General features: G+C 42.2%; 1 protein-coding gene across 1 annotated transcript; it reads left to right on the top strand.

Annotated features, from left to right (window-relative positions):
- On the top strand, positions 1 to 10,919 carry MPC1 (mitochondrial pyruvate carrier 1). The gene is made up of 5 exons (XM_037391446.1): positions 1 to 172; positions 5,139 to 5,142; positions 7,311 to 7,407; positions 9,006 to 9,138; positions 9,922 to 10,919. Exons 1-5 carry the CDS (start codon positions 102 to 104, stop codon positions 9,938 to 9,940), a joined length of 324 nt encoding a protein of 107 aa, XP_037247343.1. The 5' UTR covers positions 1 to 101; the 3' UTR covers positions 9,941 to 10,919.
- The last annotated feature ends 7,792 nt before the right edge of the window (positions 10,920 to 18,711 follow it).

The following is an 18,711-nucleotide window of genomic DNA, read 5'->3' as shown; positions in this document are numbered from 1 at the left end:
AAGCGGGCGCCGGGCGGCGGCGCGGGGGAGTTGTCACCCGTGCCGGTGGTGGCAGCGCGCGAGGCGGGTGGGCTGGGCGCTCCCTGCCGCCGAGGGCCGCCATGGCGGGGGCGCTGGGCCGAAAGGCAGTGGACTATGTGCGCAGCAAGGAGTTCAGGGACTACCTGATGAGGTGAGCGCGGGACGGGGGTCGGCGCTTGCCGCCGCGCCCGCCTCTGCTCCGGGCGGCCGCCGCTCTGGCGGCGGGACGGGACCGGCGCCGCTTCCCCGCGGCCTCGGGGAGCCTGAGGCGGCGGCGGCCGGGCGGCGCCGTTTAACCTCTGCCGAGCTCGCCCTCACCGGCGGGGGGTCCGGGAGGGAGCGGGCGCCCGTCGGGCGAGGGAGGAGCCGTGCGGAGGGGGGCGGCGGGGGCGCGGGGCCCGCCGTGCCGTCGCGGCGCCGGTGCAGCCCTCGGCGCGCCCGTCCTCACCCCGGCTGGCGGCGCATGCTGGCGCTGTCAGGCTCCCGCCCGCCCCGCCCCGGTGAAACCGGCCTTGACCTTGAAGCGACGCGGTTTGAAACTGCCGCGGCAGCCGCGCTGCCCCGTGACCTCCTGTCGCCGGCTGTGGGGCCCCGCGGCTCCTCCCGGCGCGGAGCGGCCCCGGGGGGCGCCGGGCGGAGGCGGCGGCAAGGGCACGGGGAGCTTTGCCCGGCGGTGGGTGGCAGCGAGCCTGGTGGTAGATGCGGCTCTGAGAGCGGTTATTTAAAGCTCTGAGTGTGTGTTAATAGGTGCTGTTTTTCAGAGGCTTGTTAGAGCCCCGGTTTCACGGGAGTGTGGCGTAGGTCACCTCCCAGACAGCTCGGTGCTTGTGTCACGCTGCGGGCTGTGTGCTGTGGCCAGGGGCATGGCATCCTGGACTGAAATCACAAGAACCTCTTTTAAAGATACAGTTGGGGCATGCTTGCTTGCTTCAATCTGGTTGAGCTGCTGTGCAGGAACAGTCTCAAGCAGGCTGAAGTTTCTTTGGCTGACAAGCAGTTTGACAAAACCAAACAAATAAAACCGGGCTTTTCTAATAAAGGTGGTTGAGCAAGCAAGTTGCTTGCTGTTCTACCTACATCTATTGCAACTGATGTTTGATGTTGAGCAAGCATGTAGGAGGACATCTGTTTATCTGAGAAACTTAGTCTTGGTTAAAGTAGCAGGGGATGGTGTAAGCCTGCGTGGAAGAGGAACTGTAACAAAAAGGCTCAATATGCAGAAGAGTTTGGCTGGCAGTTGCAATGTCAGGCTCCACAGAAACAGTGGATCAAAAAGATGAGTCAAATATGAGAACATCCTTGAAACAAAATGAAGAAAGGCAGGAGCAGGCTTCTACGTGGATTCCTTTTGAAAGTTTTGATGGTACAGTGTAAGCTTGCTAAATGCATTTTAATGTTCACATTTAGCTGATTACACCAAAATTCATGTGAAGCATGTAAATGGCCAGTCAAACAGGGGACTGCTTCATAATTAGAAAAAACAATAAAAATCTGGAAGAAGGAGCAGCAGCTTCCTAATACTGCCACAGTTACTTACTAGAAGTGCCAGTTTCCAAAGACTGAAAAGGTAGCTGAAGTGAACCTTTTCAGATGCATTTCATCCTAGTTCTAGTCTTGAAATGACCTATATAAATAAATCTGTATTGCAAAAAGGAGCATTCCACAGGATTCTACCATTGTAAGAGTTCTGCCTTGTTATGTGCAAAGACACCTGAGTAATTTGTACTTCTGTTACTGGGTGTGTCATGAAGGGCTCAAGGCAGTTGCTCCATCTGGTGTGGCCTTTCAGCATTGTTTCTTGCTTACTAGGAGACAAGTGTCTAAGTTGTTGGCTATGTTGAGTTTAAAACTTAAATAAGTCAGTAAAAGACTGTACTCCGTCTTCTCCATAGGAGAAATGGAGTATATATATTTTAGAGCTGTTACCTCTTTACATTCCTTCCATTCCTTCCTGAAGGCTCTTGCTTCCCCAGACTACAGGACTCTGTCCTGAAGAAAATTCCCTTCTTGCCTTGCTCACAGAGCAAGAGTTTCCTCCAAGCTCTGAGACTGTGGTATCTGTTATAAAAATCAGCATCTAATCACTGCAGTGAAGCAAGGCTTTTATGAATGTGAAGCTTGTTTGTGGGAAAGGATGACTTGAGATACTGTTTGTGATACCAGTGTTGTGCTTTAAATTGCCTGACTCTAAATAGAATAGCTGGTTATCTAAAGCAGTGAAATTGAGTGTGCTGTTATTGTGGCTTGGGGTGGTCAACACTGCAGACATCTATCAGAATAAGTAGCTTCATAACTTGAAAACATGAAAGCAAGAATAATGAATGCGTACTGCTTTTCTCAGGTGGATATATCTGGCATTTGAATTGCGTTACATCATGGGTTAGCTTTTGAATCTTGCATGAAGAAACAAGATAAACTGCTTTTTAAAACTGTCATTAATAATTAATTGTTCTGCCAGTTTTACATCTGGCTTCTCTCAAGTGGTGATTAATGGGGATCACAATGACTGTAAATCATGTGAATTTACCCTTACCATGTCTTAATGCTTTAAAGTAAGCATAGTAAGACTAAGCTGTAGGTAGAATTTTGCTGCTTGTCAAATGAAGCAGTAATGTTAATTTAAAACTAGCTGATAAGCTTATGAAAGCTTGGTAGCTCTTATGTATTGTGAACTTGAAGTTGTGGGTTTTTTCTATAGATCCTAAAAATGTCAGCTGTCACTAAAGTTGTATTATCTAAGCCAGTAATAGTAGGCAACTGAGTCGTCTTTTTATCCTAATGATTTAAAGCAGCGTCTTCTGGAAATCATCCGGTAAAAGAGCTTTCCTCTCCTTTTGAGAGAGGAGACCTAAAAGCCACTCTGCACAGGTTTCTACCATAGGACGGTGCCAGAGCTTAAATTAGTTCAGTAACAAATCTTAAGGAGTCCCAAAATTTTTTGGTAAAAGAATGAGCATGGAGATCATAATTTTCTGGGGGACTTCTCTATCTCTTCCTGATGACTCAGCAGTAATGCAAACCTAGTGGCTGTTAGTGTAGATGGCTTTGAAATAGATAGTTCATTCCTTGTAAAGCTTGAGCACTTATGTTGACTTAAGCTGTCCAGGACCTTTCTTTTAGTGGAAATGAACTTTAGAAAGAGTTAGTGGCAGTAATATAACTAAATTTAGCTGATCTGCAGTTCTCATTAGTAAGTCTTTAAACACAAGGACATTAGGACTTTAAAAAAAAGAAAAGTCCTGTACTGGGTTATGCTGGAAACTGAAGGATGTGGTGCCTGCTGTCACCACCTTGTATGCTCTGACAACTGAACAATCTAACCCTTTTGCGGAAGGGTACCCTTTCCACTTAGGGGATGGTAGTGTGGGGGAAACAAGTGCTGACAGTTCATCTATATTTGCAGAATGTTCTCTGATGTATTAATATCCTCATTGCCAGTATGAGGAAAATACATGCAAAACCTTTGGAAAAATAAATCTTTTTCCCAGTATAGCCCTTTTGGGATGGATTGTGGTAGCAATATAAGGTATTGATCAGCTGATGTCTAGAAACCTAGAAAGCAGACACACAGAAACTGAGTGAGTAAATCCAACAACTGTTGTTCATAGTTCTGGAGACATTAGTACTAAGTGTTCCCTTTGTCAAGGGATTGAATGAGTTCTTGGAAATGAAGTCTTGGAACAGAGTCACTTCTTCAGGAATACATGCATGTACTTGCTGCAGTATCCTCACTGTTGGATGTGGTGCATTTGGTGCAGCTGCAGAGCTTTGGGGCTGGATGCCTGCTTCTGGAAGAGTCTATATGACCTTGATCTGCCCTCTTCTAGGAGTATAATAACTGTTCCAGTCTCATGTGAATGTGAGGACAACCTTGCGAGACCTCAGCCAGGGCTGCCTACTCTGTTAAAATAGCATCAGTCAGATTCTATTTTAGGCTTTCACTTGCCTGAAAACAACTTTCACTTTAGAAGTGAAGGCTGACTTCTGTTGGCACAAAAACATTGTATCATGAGATATGAACTTGTTCAGGTAAAGTTTTATGAAAAAATTGAAGTGTGCACTTGTCTTGCAAACTTCAATGAACTTGCTGCAGTTCACTTAAGAAAGCAAAAAACAAGTGGTTAGACTAGTCAAGGACACCTTAACAAAGGATCTTGAACCACCCTATGGCTTACAACAAAGACTTGCTGAAATGCACATCTAGTGTGATTTCCTAAGTAGACCTGACTGTTCCCTTAACACAGCTATTTGTAAAACACTAATCTAAGAAGATGCAAAACAGCGTGAAGGAAGTGACTGTTACAAAGCGTTCTGCAGCTTGGGGCAGCTATAGGCTTTATATTATTAGCAGGTTTCTTATAAGTAGTAATTCAGAACTGAGTCATATCAGTAGCTTTGTTAGAAAGAGGATGTTTAAAAGTTCTGAGGCATTTTAAAAGGTATAGTAGCAAACAATCTTGAATATATGCTGTAGTCAAGCTTTTGTGCATAGATCATTAAGTTATTACATAAATTGGTACCTAGACAATCACTTACATGAACTCCATACATGACCCAAGTGTAGTTGCATGTTAAATACCTGAAAGTGTGTTAAAGCTCATGTCTGGTACAGCCATCGTTGGCCTGAGCTTAGTGACAGTATGATCTCTGGCAATGTTTGGTTTGACCTACTTGTGTAGGTAGGTATAAAAAGAATTCCAAGTGACTTCTTCAAAGCTTCCACAGAGGAATTGTAGCTGTTCAGCTTTGTTGTGACAAACCTTGATGGCTTTTTGGCATCCTTTTAAACTAGTTGGGGTGGGATCTTGAATGCTTTGAAGTCTATGGGGGGTGAATGTCTTCCACAGACCACAATGGGATTTTATCTTTCTAGGAAAAAGATACTTGAGCAGCAAATACTTGTAAGAATGACAGCTCTTGAGGGGAAATGGGATTACTTTTTTTTAATACTGTTACATTAAGCAAGGTTAATGCTGGGGCAGTTTCCTGATTTCTACCTATGCTGTTTGTGGTACCTTTCTCTCTTTGTTGATTATGAAAGAAAGTAACACTTTTTTTTTTTCTGCTTTCTTCCATGTGCTTCTTGAATGGAAAATAATGATGGCCCACTCAAACAGTACGGTAAGAAAATGGAGGGGGCTCCCAGTTTCATGTTCACCCTAATTTCAGTAACTTGCAGTCTTTTTGCCTGAGCACTGTTATGACCTTGCCCGCATTTGATAAGCGTGCTGCAGACTTCCAGGAATGATGCACTAGTAATGCAAGTCTGAGGTTAAGGTCTCCTAAAGTAATTGCTACAAAATTAAAGGGGTTTCATTTTTTTTCCATACTCCTTGCGAAGGAGATGAGATCAATCTGGAGCCACTCTTCTATATAGCAACAATACAGGTACATAACTAAACTACCTGGATTATTTTTAACCAGCTTTGTCAGACAATAAATGGTACCATATAACTCTCACTACAGACTCTTTCCTTCAGCCTTTAAGTTTGCTCCTGAAACTGGGAGAGGGTTTTTTATATTGTGAATCATAATGTTATGGAAGACTTGCTCTCCTACACAGACCAAAGACAAACTGTATAGGTGTAGTTCAGTTTCTGTGTGTGGAAACTTTAAAGCGCAGCCTGCCTGGAGGCACTTAACACTGGATAACCATCTCAGGTGACAAGGTTCCCAATCTGCCTCCCTGGTCAACAGAGGAGTTGTCTTGCTGTTTTACTGTGCAGATCATGGTTGTGACTAGATGTTTGTTTCTGGTGCTCTTATTGTCCTTTAAAACTATTTAAATAGCTACATTAAAGCCTATAAAATAACACCTGTGCTGCTGACTTAGTTTTCTGTCAGTGTTGTGTTGCAAGATATCTTGTAAGTGGTGCTATAGGTACATTTTTTTACACTAGCTATCTAACCATAGCTGTACACATGCAATCTTCTCAGTTATGCTATGTTACCTCTCATGTGCCTGAAAGACTTTAACCATTACAGATGTCAGTTTTCCTATCTGTAGGAATGTAGTAAAATGCACTTACTGCACTCTTCAAAATACTCTTATTATGAATCTGAGTTTGGATTAATGCATGTTCTGTAGACACTTACTGAAATACTATGTTGTTTTGCATATTGCACTAAGGTTAAAATGTCAAAACTGTGTGTGCAAATTAAACTCACTTTTTTCTATACTTTTTTTATAGTTAAGTTTCTTACATTGCAACCCAAATCTGCAGGAAGCAAGTGTGGCTTTTAACCTCACTGTTCTGTTACAAGCTAGTATCCAGACTACAAGAGAAGTCTTGGAATTAATGTTGCAAGAAACTTAAATATCCTCTGACAATTGCAAATAATTGTAATATCTGCAGTGTTAGGGGAAGTGTCAGGAGAATGGATAGTTGGTATCTGCAAAGCTTTTTCTTACAAGGTGCACCTCTTGCCATATCTGGCTAAGTTATTTTGAGCATGGTTTGTTTCCCATTAGAAGATGACTGTGGAAACAATTCTACTGAAGCTGTTACTTGTAACAGTAGTGGAAATTGGACTTAAGACACTATTTTTTCTCAGTTCGGAGTCTTTTAGATAATACCCATCAAACTGAGCTCTTGTCAGTTTTTCGAAGTTGATTCTTTGTTTTTTGTCTCAGTTTTTCTCTCTGTGTACATACATACCTGTAGCTAACTGCTCTACTGCCATATCTGTCTAATCACTGAGCTTTAGGTAGTCACTGAGTGGTTCAAGCAATTGTAGTTGAAGCTTTAGGTAACAATTTGGTTTGGTTGCAGGGCCCTGCTCTTTCAAAGAGAAGATGTAAGCACTTGGAAGAATATGCTGGCTGAGTGTTTCTTAACACTCAGCATAACATCGAAACAGTTCATTTCTTCACTTCAGCAAATCCTTGTGTTTTCATTACATTTTTGTGGAGCCTTATTTGAAAGAGGTGAATGCTAATTCTCTGCATAGAAGTGGGATATAAATCAAGGTTATTATACGACTATACCAATCAGACTGCTGAATGATGGCTGAGGGATAATTACACAAAGCTGGATTTCAATGGCCTTAGAGTAGTTCCTCTCCAGTCTGCAAGAAGATTAAGAGTGGGTGGTTCTTTGTTCCCTCCTGAAGACTAGATCCTGCTAAAAGGAGGGTTTAGTTTTTCTCTCTTGCATCAAAAGTAGTCCCTGTCTTGGAATTTTACCCTTGACCCTGTCCTCTGAAGCTTTGTGTAGCTAAGGAAAACTATAGGAACACTGCAGGAGGACCATGTTTCTGTGTAACTTCATTTTCTTTTTCCTTCACAGCACTTTTGGGGACCAGTTGCCAACTGGGGACTTCCTGTTGCTGCTATTAATGACATGAAGAAATCGCCAGAAATCATTAGTGGCCGAATGACATTTGGTAAGACCCAAGACAAATTTTTCATCAGTACACTGACTACAGAATACAGATTCTGTCTGTTGAGCGGTGATCTGTTACTAGTTGCCTGCAAACACATGATCAAAGCAGATATCAAGAGGCCGCTTAAAAACTGAAGTGCTGAGACATTGCAGAGCTCTTTCAGAGAGCTTTCCAGTAACTTTTGTTGGGGGGAGAGGTAGGTGGATCTTAAGTCTTACCAGTTTTGATCACTAGATTCCCTCTTAAAATATCATTCTTTTAGTACCTTATACTACTGCACACACTAGTTCAGAATGTATCTCTTTACCCAATGTTATTCTTCATAGAAAGAACAATGATGCTTTGTGGTCAGTGCAAGACAAATACCAACCCTGAGAAAGCAAAGAAATGGTAATGCTTGGTCTGCAGGGTGCAAAAAGCAGCTGAGGGAGATTAACTCCTTGCAAACAGTTGCCTGTGAGAGGCTAGTGTGACTCTTAGAAAAGTGTATTTCTTCTTAAATGCATAAGCGATACTTTTTCCACCTTTTTTGGAACATGTGTAGCCTTTGCCTAGATGTCTGTCCTTATGTTCAAATTCTTCTCTAGGATCATAAATCTGCTAGGTTTAATAGCATAATTTTGGCATTATGTCTCTTCCTTAGCTCAGTTAATAACTTAATTCTGAGTAATTCTTCTTCCCCAAAGCAAAATACTTCAGGTTAAGAAAATTTGTAGCCTCCTGTTCACTAGGTTCTGCTTAGCGTAATTCAGTCTCTTAATTAGCTTCCTCTGGATGGAAGACCAGTTTAAATAGTCTCTGGTATAACAACTGTTTTGTAAATAACATTTTGGTGGCAGCTACCCAGCTCAGCAAAGTCGAGGCACTTTTTTTAATTTTTAAAAGTATATACATGGTGATATGTGTACAATATTTTTTTTCAATCTTCTAGGTTCTGTACTTTAAAAAAGACTGTTGTCCCTGAATACTTAATTTCCAATTATTTCTTTTCTTTAAGACTCTCAGAACTTTGTGAAACTGGTGACTTTTTGAGTTGTAATTTCCTATATTTAAATGCAGTTATAGTGGGAGAGTAGATTAAAATTGTTTCTCATCTTGCTGAAAAACAAGTAACAAAGCTTTATGGTTCTGAATGGCCTTGATTTCCTGAGGATGGAAAGCTCCTTCTCTTAAAGTCCATTTTAAAATGTTCCCAGCAAGAACTGTGTTTAAGTAATAGAGTATTTTTTAAAATTCTGTCATAGAAATTGTCAGAATAATTGTGTAGGACAAGCCTTGTCTCATTGAGATTGACTCTTACTCTCTGGTTGAGATAGTTTAGGTAATAAACGAAAAAGATTTCGGTTGCATCACAGGAAAGTCTGAGGAAAAGGAGTTTTTGTGGAAAGCCGCAGCCCTGCAAATTTATTGTGTAGCAAAAGTGAACAATTTGGTGTGTTTTCCTGCATGGATTCCTCAAGTAGACATGCTTGTAGGACTACTGGGAAACTCAAAGTTGTGAGGAGTGTTCTGCTTGTCATTACATTCTACTAGTATGAAAATTATGGCTCCACAAAATGCAGATATTAAAAGTCTACTAACAATATCATGTTTTGCAGCACTGTGTTGTTACTCCTTGACTTTCATGAGATTTGCCTACAAAGTGCAGCCAAGGAACTGGCTTCTTTTTGCATGCCACTTGACTAATGAAGTTGCACAACTTATTCAAGGAGGACGACTGATCAAATACAGGCAAGTCACGCTTTTAAAAAGGGCAAGTCATAAACTGATGGCTCTTGGAGTACTCTGTTAGTGCCTTTTAACTGTGGTGCAAACCTCTGTGTGGTTTCTGGAGTCATTTAACTTCATTTTGCAAACATATTAACAGGCTTGTTGTCAGTAGGCTGAACTATGATACCTTGCTTTGCACCTCCCCTAAACTGAGGGGTGCACACAGAAAAGGCTGAAAACCCTTATGGTCACGGATGTAGGCAGGGTTATCAGCATCTGCTGGCTATTTTGGGGTGTGTTTCATGTATTAAGTCTACATGTGTCTGTCTCTAATTCCTGAGACAGAAACATCTATTAAACTGTGAAGGGATTGTATATCTGAAAGAGAAATCAAGCAAAACCTCTCTAAGCTGGCTGTTCTATATATGGGATGAATTTAACTGAGTGTGACTGGGGAACAGGCTGCAGGCAGTCTCATGTCCTTCATTGTGTAGCAAGTAGTGCAGACACTGCCCCAAGCAGTCCTGATGAGTCAGGATTATGGCTTTTCCCTCTTCTGCTCCAAGAAATCCATGTGAAGCAATGGGAGAATGAAGCCTCCTGAACTATAACTTAAAAAAAAAAAAAGGGGGGGGGGGCGGGGAAAACCAAACCTGAGCAAAACTGCAAGTGGACCAGCCTTTGCATACATAACTGGCCAAATGTTCTTCATTCCTGAAGTTCTGCTATAAGTACAGATATTTTTTTTTTATAGCAATTGCAGTTCGGTATTCACTCTTACAAAAGTTGTTCTTCTCTTGGCAGGATGGAGAAAAAGAACTAAACATCTAACTTGAAATAAGCCAAGGAATGTGTTCAACCTGAATTACAACCAAGGAAGACTTGCCATCTACAGTTGCTGTGACAATTACAACGTGGGGATAAAACAGAAAAACTTACTATGAATATGACCCCACAAAGAATCCTTCTACTAATTTTTTTTTATCTTGCCTTTTAAAAAGTACTATTCGGCAATGTAAACCATTGCATTTAAAGTCTTGCAGCCTTACAGGTCCATAATAACTACCCTTTTAATAAAGAGTTAGTCATCCAAATAACAAGCAATATTTGAAAACCAACTTTTTTATCTAACAGTCTACAAAAGTGGCCCATGATGGTTTGACAAAACTTGTTTCTCAAATCACTATGAACAGAGGTCAGTGAACAGAACTGTAGGTGGTATCATTGTTCTGTGTATTAACATACTCTTAAAAGCCATTTAACTTGGGTGCATTCATTCCTGTTCTATTTTTAACTTAAGCAGTGGCTTGCTATTCTACAAGAACAAATGTGTAGATAGGCAGCCTGGAAGTAACCAGCTATTCCTCTTCCCTTACTGCATGCCTTGTCTCAGTAAAGAGACTTCATTAGCATACACTTTTATGTCGCACATTATTTAAAGAAGACTTGGAAAAGCAAAAGCATAGCACTGAATGAAGGAAGGCGATGAAGTCTAATACTCTTCTTTAAGAAGTTCTAAATGGCTTTTATTTTTTTCCAACTGTTTGAGTTGCTCTAGATGTATGTAATCCTTATACAGGCAAAAACTTGTCTGGAGTCTAAGATCTGAAGGACACAAGGTGCCTTTCAGTAGTTTTTGACTTCATTGGGAGAGTGTTTTCCTGCATGACCTGCCTGAAAGTTACGTTGCTGTAAAGATAGAGATGACAAAGAATGTATGTGATGGGTTTTATTTCAGTGCAGTGGTTTTGAACAATAAACATGTTGCAAATGGCAATAAATCCCTTCAACATTTTTGAAAAGTTTTGTTTGTCGTATTGTGATACTGCATCCTAAAGTTAAATTTTAGTATGGAATGTCATTTTATTACTCTAACAGCATGAAGTAAAAACAGACTGGAAAAGTAAATGGTATTCACCTGTGTATGTACTGAGTTTAGGCAAGTGTCCTCTGGAGCCTCATACCCTGCACTTCCTCCAAGGAAAAAGGGATGTGGATACTTGACTGAGAAGTATTCCTGCTGTGATAGGCAGGGTTGAATTCAGGACTCTCACTATGCAGGTGAGTAAATACTACATACTGTTTTCTAGCAATTACAAGATAGTCAGTTAAAAACTTGCTTTAATCCTAGGTTGATGCTATGATCCAAATCATATGATAGCTACATTTTGTAATGGGCATAGAAGAAACGGGCTTGTAGGGTATGTCCTGCTGGATGGGTAAAGCTAGTACTGACTGCTACTCGTTGCTTTAGTTAGTGTGTAAAGCTGCCCCTTCAGTACTGCTCTCTTGTCACAAAAGTAGTCATCTTCTCTTCCCCTTCTCACCCATCTCCTGCAACGGAAGAAGCATTAGGCCTTTGTGTAAATGATACAAGCGGATAAGGATAACTGATATCTTAGCACCTTATAGTATGTTATCTTATTTCTGGAGAGAAAATAATTGACAGGTGAGTATGAACTTCCTAGGTATGAAATGTAGTGTTTTAGGCTGCTCTTGGGTAAAGTGTGCAATACATGGAATATTCTAGCCTCACATGGTGCTTTGCTCACTATTATCTGCTGATTGTTTTAACTTCCCTACCTAGAGAATACCATTTACATGAGTCTATCTTCTCTCATTTTCCTGCTAGCTGCCTGCACCATGTTTTCTGGTGTATTTTTGTCTACCTTTCTTTTTTTCTTCCCCCTGTCAGTTCACTGTGACAAGGCTTAAGTTCTTTTCATACTGGAGTAGTGCATGAGTGGGTTGCAGGTAAGAAGTGGGCTCTAACTTGCTTTGATTAGGCATTTAAACCAGTGGTGCTTCCTGCAAGCCATACTGGCTTCTACAAAAAAGGGAAAGGGTGGAGGAAAGGATCCTTCCTGACACTTGAAGGAACAGGGCCCAGTCTGGGATGGGGCACTGGAGCGTGGGGTGGATGTTCCGCAGCCTGTCTGCCCAGTGACAAAAATTTATATGGGCAGTGCCACTGAGTAGCTTGTGACCTGTATGCTGTCCATTATTTATCAAGCCATTTGCATACCATTTCTATGTTTAAATAATGGTGTGTGGGGAGCCTTAACAAATGAATTATTGCAATAAACGTATGGTTAATTCACAGCCTCTTACTCTGGTACAAAATACCAAGACACATTGGTGCATGACCGTTTTGGGATGGTGCTGTTTGGGATAATCCAAAAAAGAACATTTTAGAATAAACTGTAGATATACCTTAATGGAGCTAGTGGCTTCCTTTTATTTTTTTTTTTGTTTTCCTCTCTCCTTATTTGCCACACACCACTAGCATTGGATAAAAGAATGGGACATATGCCAGCTTCACTGATTAATAATAATCAAAAATTACCGCTCAGTATTTACATTTGATTCATAAGATTATAGGACTTGTCTCCACATGCTGTTATTCTGGAATACCTATTTAGTTTTAATTTCACAGCTTGCTTTAGTCCTCGTAACTTTCAATAGTGGCTTATGTCATGCCATTAGAAACCTGTGCTGCTCTGATCCTACATGCTGTCCTGTGCGTACTGCTCCTGTTCCACCAGGTAAGGCTGGGAACCACATGGCTGTTCTTGTTTTGCTGCAGTGGCTGTTGCTGCAGTGTCAGCTGCTGTTTTCTTTCATGCTTTCAGACAGAAAAGAATTTCTTGCCTTTCTGAGCAAGTGCTGCTAGACTACCGCCAAGGAATGCGACACCCTTAGGAATTCAAGTGGGAGACAGTACCAGCTAAGCTCTCGGTCTCCGTCATTTCCCCCTTTCTCCCCAGTTTGAGCTTGAAATCTCTTGACCCACTTCTTCAGGAGCAGACTTAGACCATAATTTACTACAACATTAAAATAGCTCCCAATCTCTTCTGCAGGTAACAAGAGTAAGTGTCCTTGATCTGGAAGCTTGCTGATTTATCGTTCAGATGTGGAGGTCATTTTGTAGCAGGGTAATGGACAGAAAACATTGATAATTGTGGGGTTAGAAGAGAAGAAACATCTTACAAGGCTTCTTTAATGAGTGTAGTAACAGCTGCCTATAGTGAATTCAGCCTCTCATAATTGTCTCGGGTATGATCATTTCCGCTAATACGGCTATGTATGATATATGCTTTTTTTAATTTTGTTTCTATGACTTCTGTATGAAGAAGTGAACTTTCCCTACTGTAAAACCTGCAGAAAACTCTTGGCCATGGTACTGCAAATACAGCCTGCCAGCTCTCGGAGAAAACACAATCTTAGTAAAAAGTAGTTCTCCATGCAAAGCACAATCGTGCCGTCTAAGCATGGACAGCAGTGTAGAGAACTGGGAGGGAAAGGGGACCAAAAAAAAGTCTTTTAAGTTTGCAGATTGAGAGAAGGCAGCAAGAAAGGGGGAGTTTGCCCCTTGGGACCAGGAGAGGTTTTGATGTTAGAAGTAATGTGTTCAGAAAAAACAATCCCGGATTAGGACAGAGTGGTCTTCCAGCTACTCCAGCACTTTCCCTGTGTTCTTGCATTAACACTGATACAAACTGTATTGTGGCCCAACTAATATATAGGGCATCAAGTGCATTTACTTACACTGGAAATGCACATAGTTGATGTGAATCTGTATTATGCTGCCACAGGCGCAGATGTGTTATTGTGGTACGTGCCAGTCATAAGAAAGTGAAGGGAGTCAAGAAGAGCAGGAATAAAAAGATGACAGAGAAGAACAATATAAAACCTACTAGTGTGTTGTATTCATTGCTGGGCTTAGCACAAAGCCCTTTGTGAATATGGCCTGTTTCTTCATGCAGTGTGACAGACTACCAACAACATAAAATGGCACTACAGGAAAGATTGACAAGCACAGTTCCCAGCGCTCAGGTTTCCAGCCTGTGTCTCACAGGATACTCTGATCCTCTCTGCATTTGGGGCAGAACAGTGCTAACTGTGCAATGTTGTATGTCTGCGGTTCTGTTTCTATAGAGCTAGAGTAATTTCTGCTGTCAGCTTGTGCAGACGTTAAAAAGTTTATTCTGGTTGAATAAGACATTGCTGCAAGTTTCACCATCTTTGTAAAGCAGAAAAGCAAGCAGTTTGGTGTAAAATGAGGCAACTTCTTTATTAATAAATTGTAGAGAAGTCTGTTTCTCCCCATCCGATCCTTTTCTGCTTTTGTTGATCTAATAGCTGCCAGTGCATTGCATTCAGTCACTGTGGTAACCACTTACAAATAACCAATGTCCACAGAATCAACCCAATAGCAACCACGAGGCAGAAATACTGGCTTCCTGGATAACCTGCTCGGAGTGTCATCACTGAGGTCCTGCTCCTTCAAGATCATCACCTCTATCACATGGCCTAACCCTGACCACGATATTGCTCTCTTCCTACTTTTTCTCCTCTTCCCTTTCTTCCCACCTTTTTTACCAGTAGGTTTTGAGTAACTATGGCAACAGGCCTGGGAATTTGGAGCTTACTCATTTTGTCTGAAATCTGGGTCATTGTCTTCCTCATTAAGTGAAACTACTCTATGGGGATAACTGACCCAAACTTGGCCCTTGCTGCAAGAGAAGGCAGCACTTGCAAGTACTTAGTGTAATGGCTGTACTTGGTCCACTGTATAGAAAACTGTGAAGGTACAAAGCAAGCCACTTGTAGTTTTGAAAGTATTTAATAATTTTTTGAAAGCATTTAACCCATAAGTTACACTGGGGAGTATGATGCTGTAATTGACGATGATTTATAGGTTTGTTGGAACAGTCTCACGTCATGCTTGTTGTCCTAGGATATGTATTAACTGAATGGATGCCTTCTTGGAGTGGTATTGAGTGGTGTAAATGATACTGGTAGCCTGTCTCATTCTTTGAAGAGGACATGTGGTGCTGAGAAATCTTAAAGCTGTCTCCTGGCAGGACAAGATATTAATCTCCTCTAGTTTGTCACGCTGCACCCTTCCTGGATCTGAGATCATGGCTTAAACACAGAAAGATCTCCAGTTTCTGACTTGTAGCAATGCCAAGGGAATAGTGAGACTATCTCAAACATTCCTCTTTTACACATTTGGATATACCATGTCTCCTTGCCCCTGGGATTACTTAAAATCTTAAAACAATTACTGTATTTGTTCAAGGGGAAGCCATGCAAAGCAATAATTACAAGGTATTTTTGTATGCGCTTGATGTTAGGGGTCACCTGGAAGCAAAGCACAAAGCACAAAGCTGGCAGTGTGACTGGTAACCTCTCTAATACTTTGTGTTTCTTGGACTGTAAATTGGTAAATGTCAGCATTGTGTCTCAGCAGGATTATTGTTAGCAACAGGAACAGGTTCAAAGATTTGGCAGGGCACCCGATATTATATGTATTAGTTAACCAAGTCTCTGTGATACCCGATCTGGGCATACGATGCCACAGAGGGAGATGAGCTCACAAGGCTGGCTGTTACTTCCTTGCTTGTGTGGCGTTAGCCGCGATCAGCCGGCTAAAGGCCAATTTACCTTTCCCTCCAAAGCTTTGTAGTAGGTCACGGTGTTCCTGTGAACCACAAACACACCTAGCTACTGGGTGCCTGCCAGGCACTCCAGGAAACAGCTCTTATTTCTGTAGTTGGTTTTTGTGTACCTCAGCTCCCTACATCAGAGACCTACAAGTGAGATCACTTTCCGTCTCTGAAGAAGGGATGACTAAATCTAGAATGGTTTGAGTCACAATAGAAACAATTACCATGATGCTGTACAAAGCTGCCAAGTGTGTGCTCTGCCTGGTGCGCCTGTGACTCTGGGTGATGTGCAGGAAGCCTCAAACAAATTACAAGTGATGTTGTTTCCTGAGCTAAGGCATAATTCTGCTTCCTTGCTCCTTGTGTCTGGTTCACCATTGCCTGTCGCTGTCAGCGATGCAGACTTGTTGGAGGGTCATAACCGCATTTTCAGGAGCATGGGATCTTTTCAAAAGACACAAGGGGCTTTCGTCCACACTGGTGAGCTCCCTTCCTTTCAGGGGGCTTCAGAAGCTGCTGCTCTGTTTAATGTGAGATACTTGCACCCAGCAGCAGGATTGAGGTTGGGTCTTACCCAGTAGAATGGGCAAATCCCTGAAGCACCTCTATTTTCAGTTTTCTACCATGCTCCCGGTGGGACTCCATAAGAGATCCTTTACTTAGCATTCCTTATGTGCTAGTTTTGTCTGGGATAGAGTTAATTTTCTTCAGAGTAGCCTGTACAGGACTGGCTATGTTTTGGATTTGTGCTGGAAACAGTGTTGGTAATGCAGAGGTGTTTTCCTTACTGCTGAAGGGGCCCACCCAGAGCCAAGCACTTTTCTGCCTCTCAGCCCACCCCACCAGTGAGTGGGCTGGGGGGGGACACAGCTGGGACAGCTGATCCCCACTGACTCAAGGGATAGTCCATGCCATATGATGTCATGCTCAGTATATAAAGCTGGGGGAAGAAGGAAGGAGAGGATGTTCGAGTGACGGTGTTTGTCTTAACCTCACACATGATGGAGCCCAGGTTTCCTGGAGGTGGCTGAACACCTGCCTGCCAGTGGGAAGGAGCGAATTCCCTGTTTTGCTTTGCTTGTCCGTGTGGCTTTTGCTTTGCTTGTTAAACTGTCTTCATCTCAACCCACGAGTTTCCTCACTTTTACCCTTCTGTTTCTCTCCCCCATCCCACCAGGGGGAAGTGAGCAAGCAGCTGACTGGTGCCTAGTTGCTGGCTGGTGCCTAGTTGCTGGCTGGGGTTAAACCATGACAACTTGTAATCCCTGGCTTTTACCTTTCAGCAACATTCATTCAAATATTCCATTTCCAAAGGTGAAGAATGCAAAGGTGAGGAGGGATATGGGACATTAGAGCCCTAAAGTGTTACAAAGGCAATCACAGAACTCTTATTTTTAAGGAGTAATGTTTTACAGGTTTGCAGCTGATAAAGCTATGAGACTGAAGGGTACAGACACTGCTTTATATGTATTAAAACTTTGCCATTGACTTCATCAATTCAGCAACTTGGCTGAATTCATGCATTTTTCAGGAAGCAACATTACTTGGCAGATTTTCTTGCTAGCTTCAAATTTAGATGTGGATACGTGCAAACTAGTGAGGTCAAGAATCGGTGAAATCTGTAAGAGCAGACCACACCACACCACACCTTAGGAATACAGAAGTAAACAGGCTGGCAAACCATAATGCCCTCATCATGAAACCAGAGATTAGCTCCAAGCGTGGTATGTTTGTCAGCTAAAGGCAAAATGATACTTTGTTTTGACTATTTTGAGTTGTGTTCAGAAAAAGAACTTGAACTTTTTAGACAAGCAGAACAATTTTTTGATCCCACCACCTTATCAACCAAAATTCACCAGTACAGAAATATTGAACAACATAGGCCTTCTGAACTGCCTGTTTTTCATGGCAAGGTAAATGGCAGTCTCGTGGTATTTCGTGATAGTGCAGAGAATTAAGAGAATTTCTGTTGACCAGAGGAAATAGGAAAAAATAGATTTGGGGTGACTGTGCCAACCTGCTGCTCAAGAAAATGGCAGGGAAGCAAACAAAGCCCTTTGCCTCATTCAGGAGTGAAGCGGCTGTGGGTGCCAGCCAGGCAGCGCAGCCCGGGCAGCTGGGAGGTGCAAGCCAGCCCCCTGCACTGCTCCCGGCTCAGGCCGCCACGTTTGTGCTGCTCTTCTCTGCTTTACAGCAGCCAGACTGTGCCCTTCCTCACACGGAAGCAAAACCACAGCTTCAGCTTGCTCTCTGCCAGGTGCTTACGTGTCTGTATTCCCTGTACAACCAGAAAGCCACCAGTAATCCAAGGCAGAGCCCAACACTCCTGCATAAAGTCATGCAGGCCAGAAGGGTAGACCCAGATTTAAATTGTAGCTATTTATAGCTATCTGTAAACTGGGGGGAAAAAAACAAAAACCAAAAATAACTTTTAAAAATTGTTTTTATATTTTGCTCTCAGATATGCTTCGGAATTGAGATGCATTTGTAACAAATCACTGGCAATACTTCAATGCCATCACTTTTGAGGGCTACTTCTGGGCTGTCTGGACCTAATCTCCTATCTTTCCATTGCTTGAAGTAGCAGTCCTATCATGCTCACTATACATAGATTTTTGTAAAAGTAAAGAGAAGTTACATATAAAGGCTGGTCCTACATTTGATTTAGAAGAATTAATGGTGAGGTTTCTCACCCTAATTCACCAGACTGAAACTTTGGTGTCTGGTGTAACCTAGTCATCTATGTTTCCTCTACAGTCACCAGAGAGCAGAAGGCAATCTCTCCCTTACTAAAATAACTGCCTTAGATGAGAAGAACTTCCCCCTGAAAGTGCCACTCTCTCTCCATGGACTGTAACAATACAGAAAATCACTCTAAATTTTAGGCTTAATTTTTTTGGCTGCATCTAGTTAAAGTTAATAAAAGAAATAAAAATTAAAGCCTTGAAGAAGGTGGCTGTGATTTTGAAAACCCAACAACTGCTTGTTGGAGGCAGCACAGGAGACATGCTACTGTTACAAAAGCCTTGAACAGATGATCAGGTGGAATCTAATGCCTGCTTGGATGTCTCTGAGTCCTGGGGTTGCCATGAGGGCGAGTCTAGAGGTGAATGTTCTCTCTGGCATCAAGCCAGCTCCCCAC

Source organism: Falco rusticolus, chromosome 6, assembly GCF_015220075.1.
Source record: "Falco rusticolus isolate bFalRus1 chromosome 6, bFalRus1.pri, whole genome shotgun sequence".
In the NCBI taxonomy this organism is placed as follows: domain Eukaryota; kingdom Metazoa; phylum Chordata; class Aves; order Falconiformes; family Falconidae; genus Falco; species Falco rusticolus.
The sequence above is the reverse complement of the archived record's forward strand: the minus strand, read 5'-3'. Positions and strand labels throughout refer to the sequence as shown.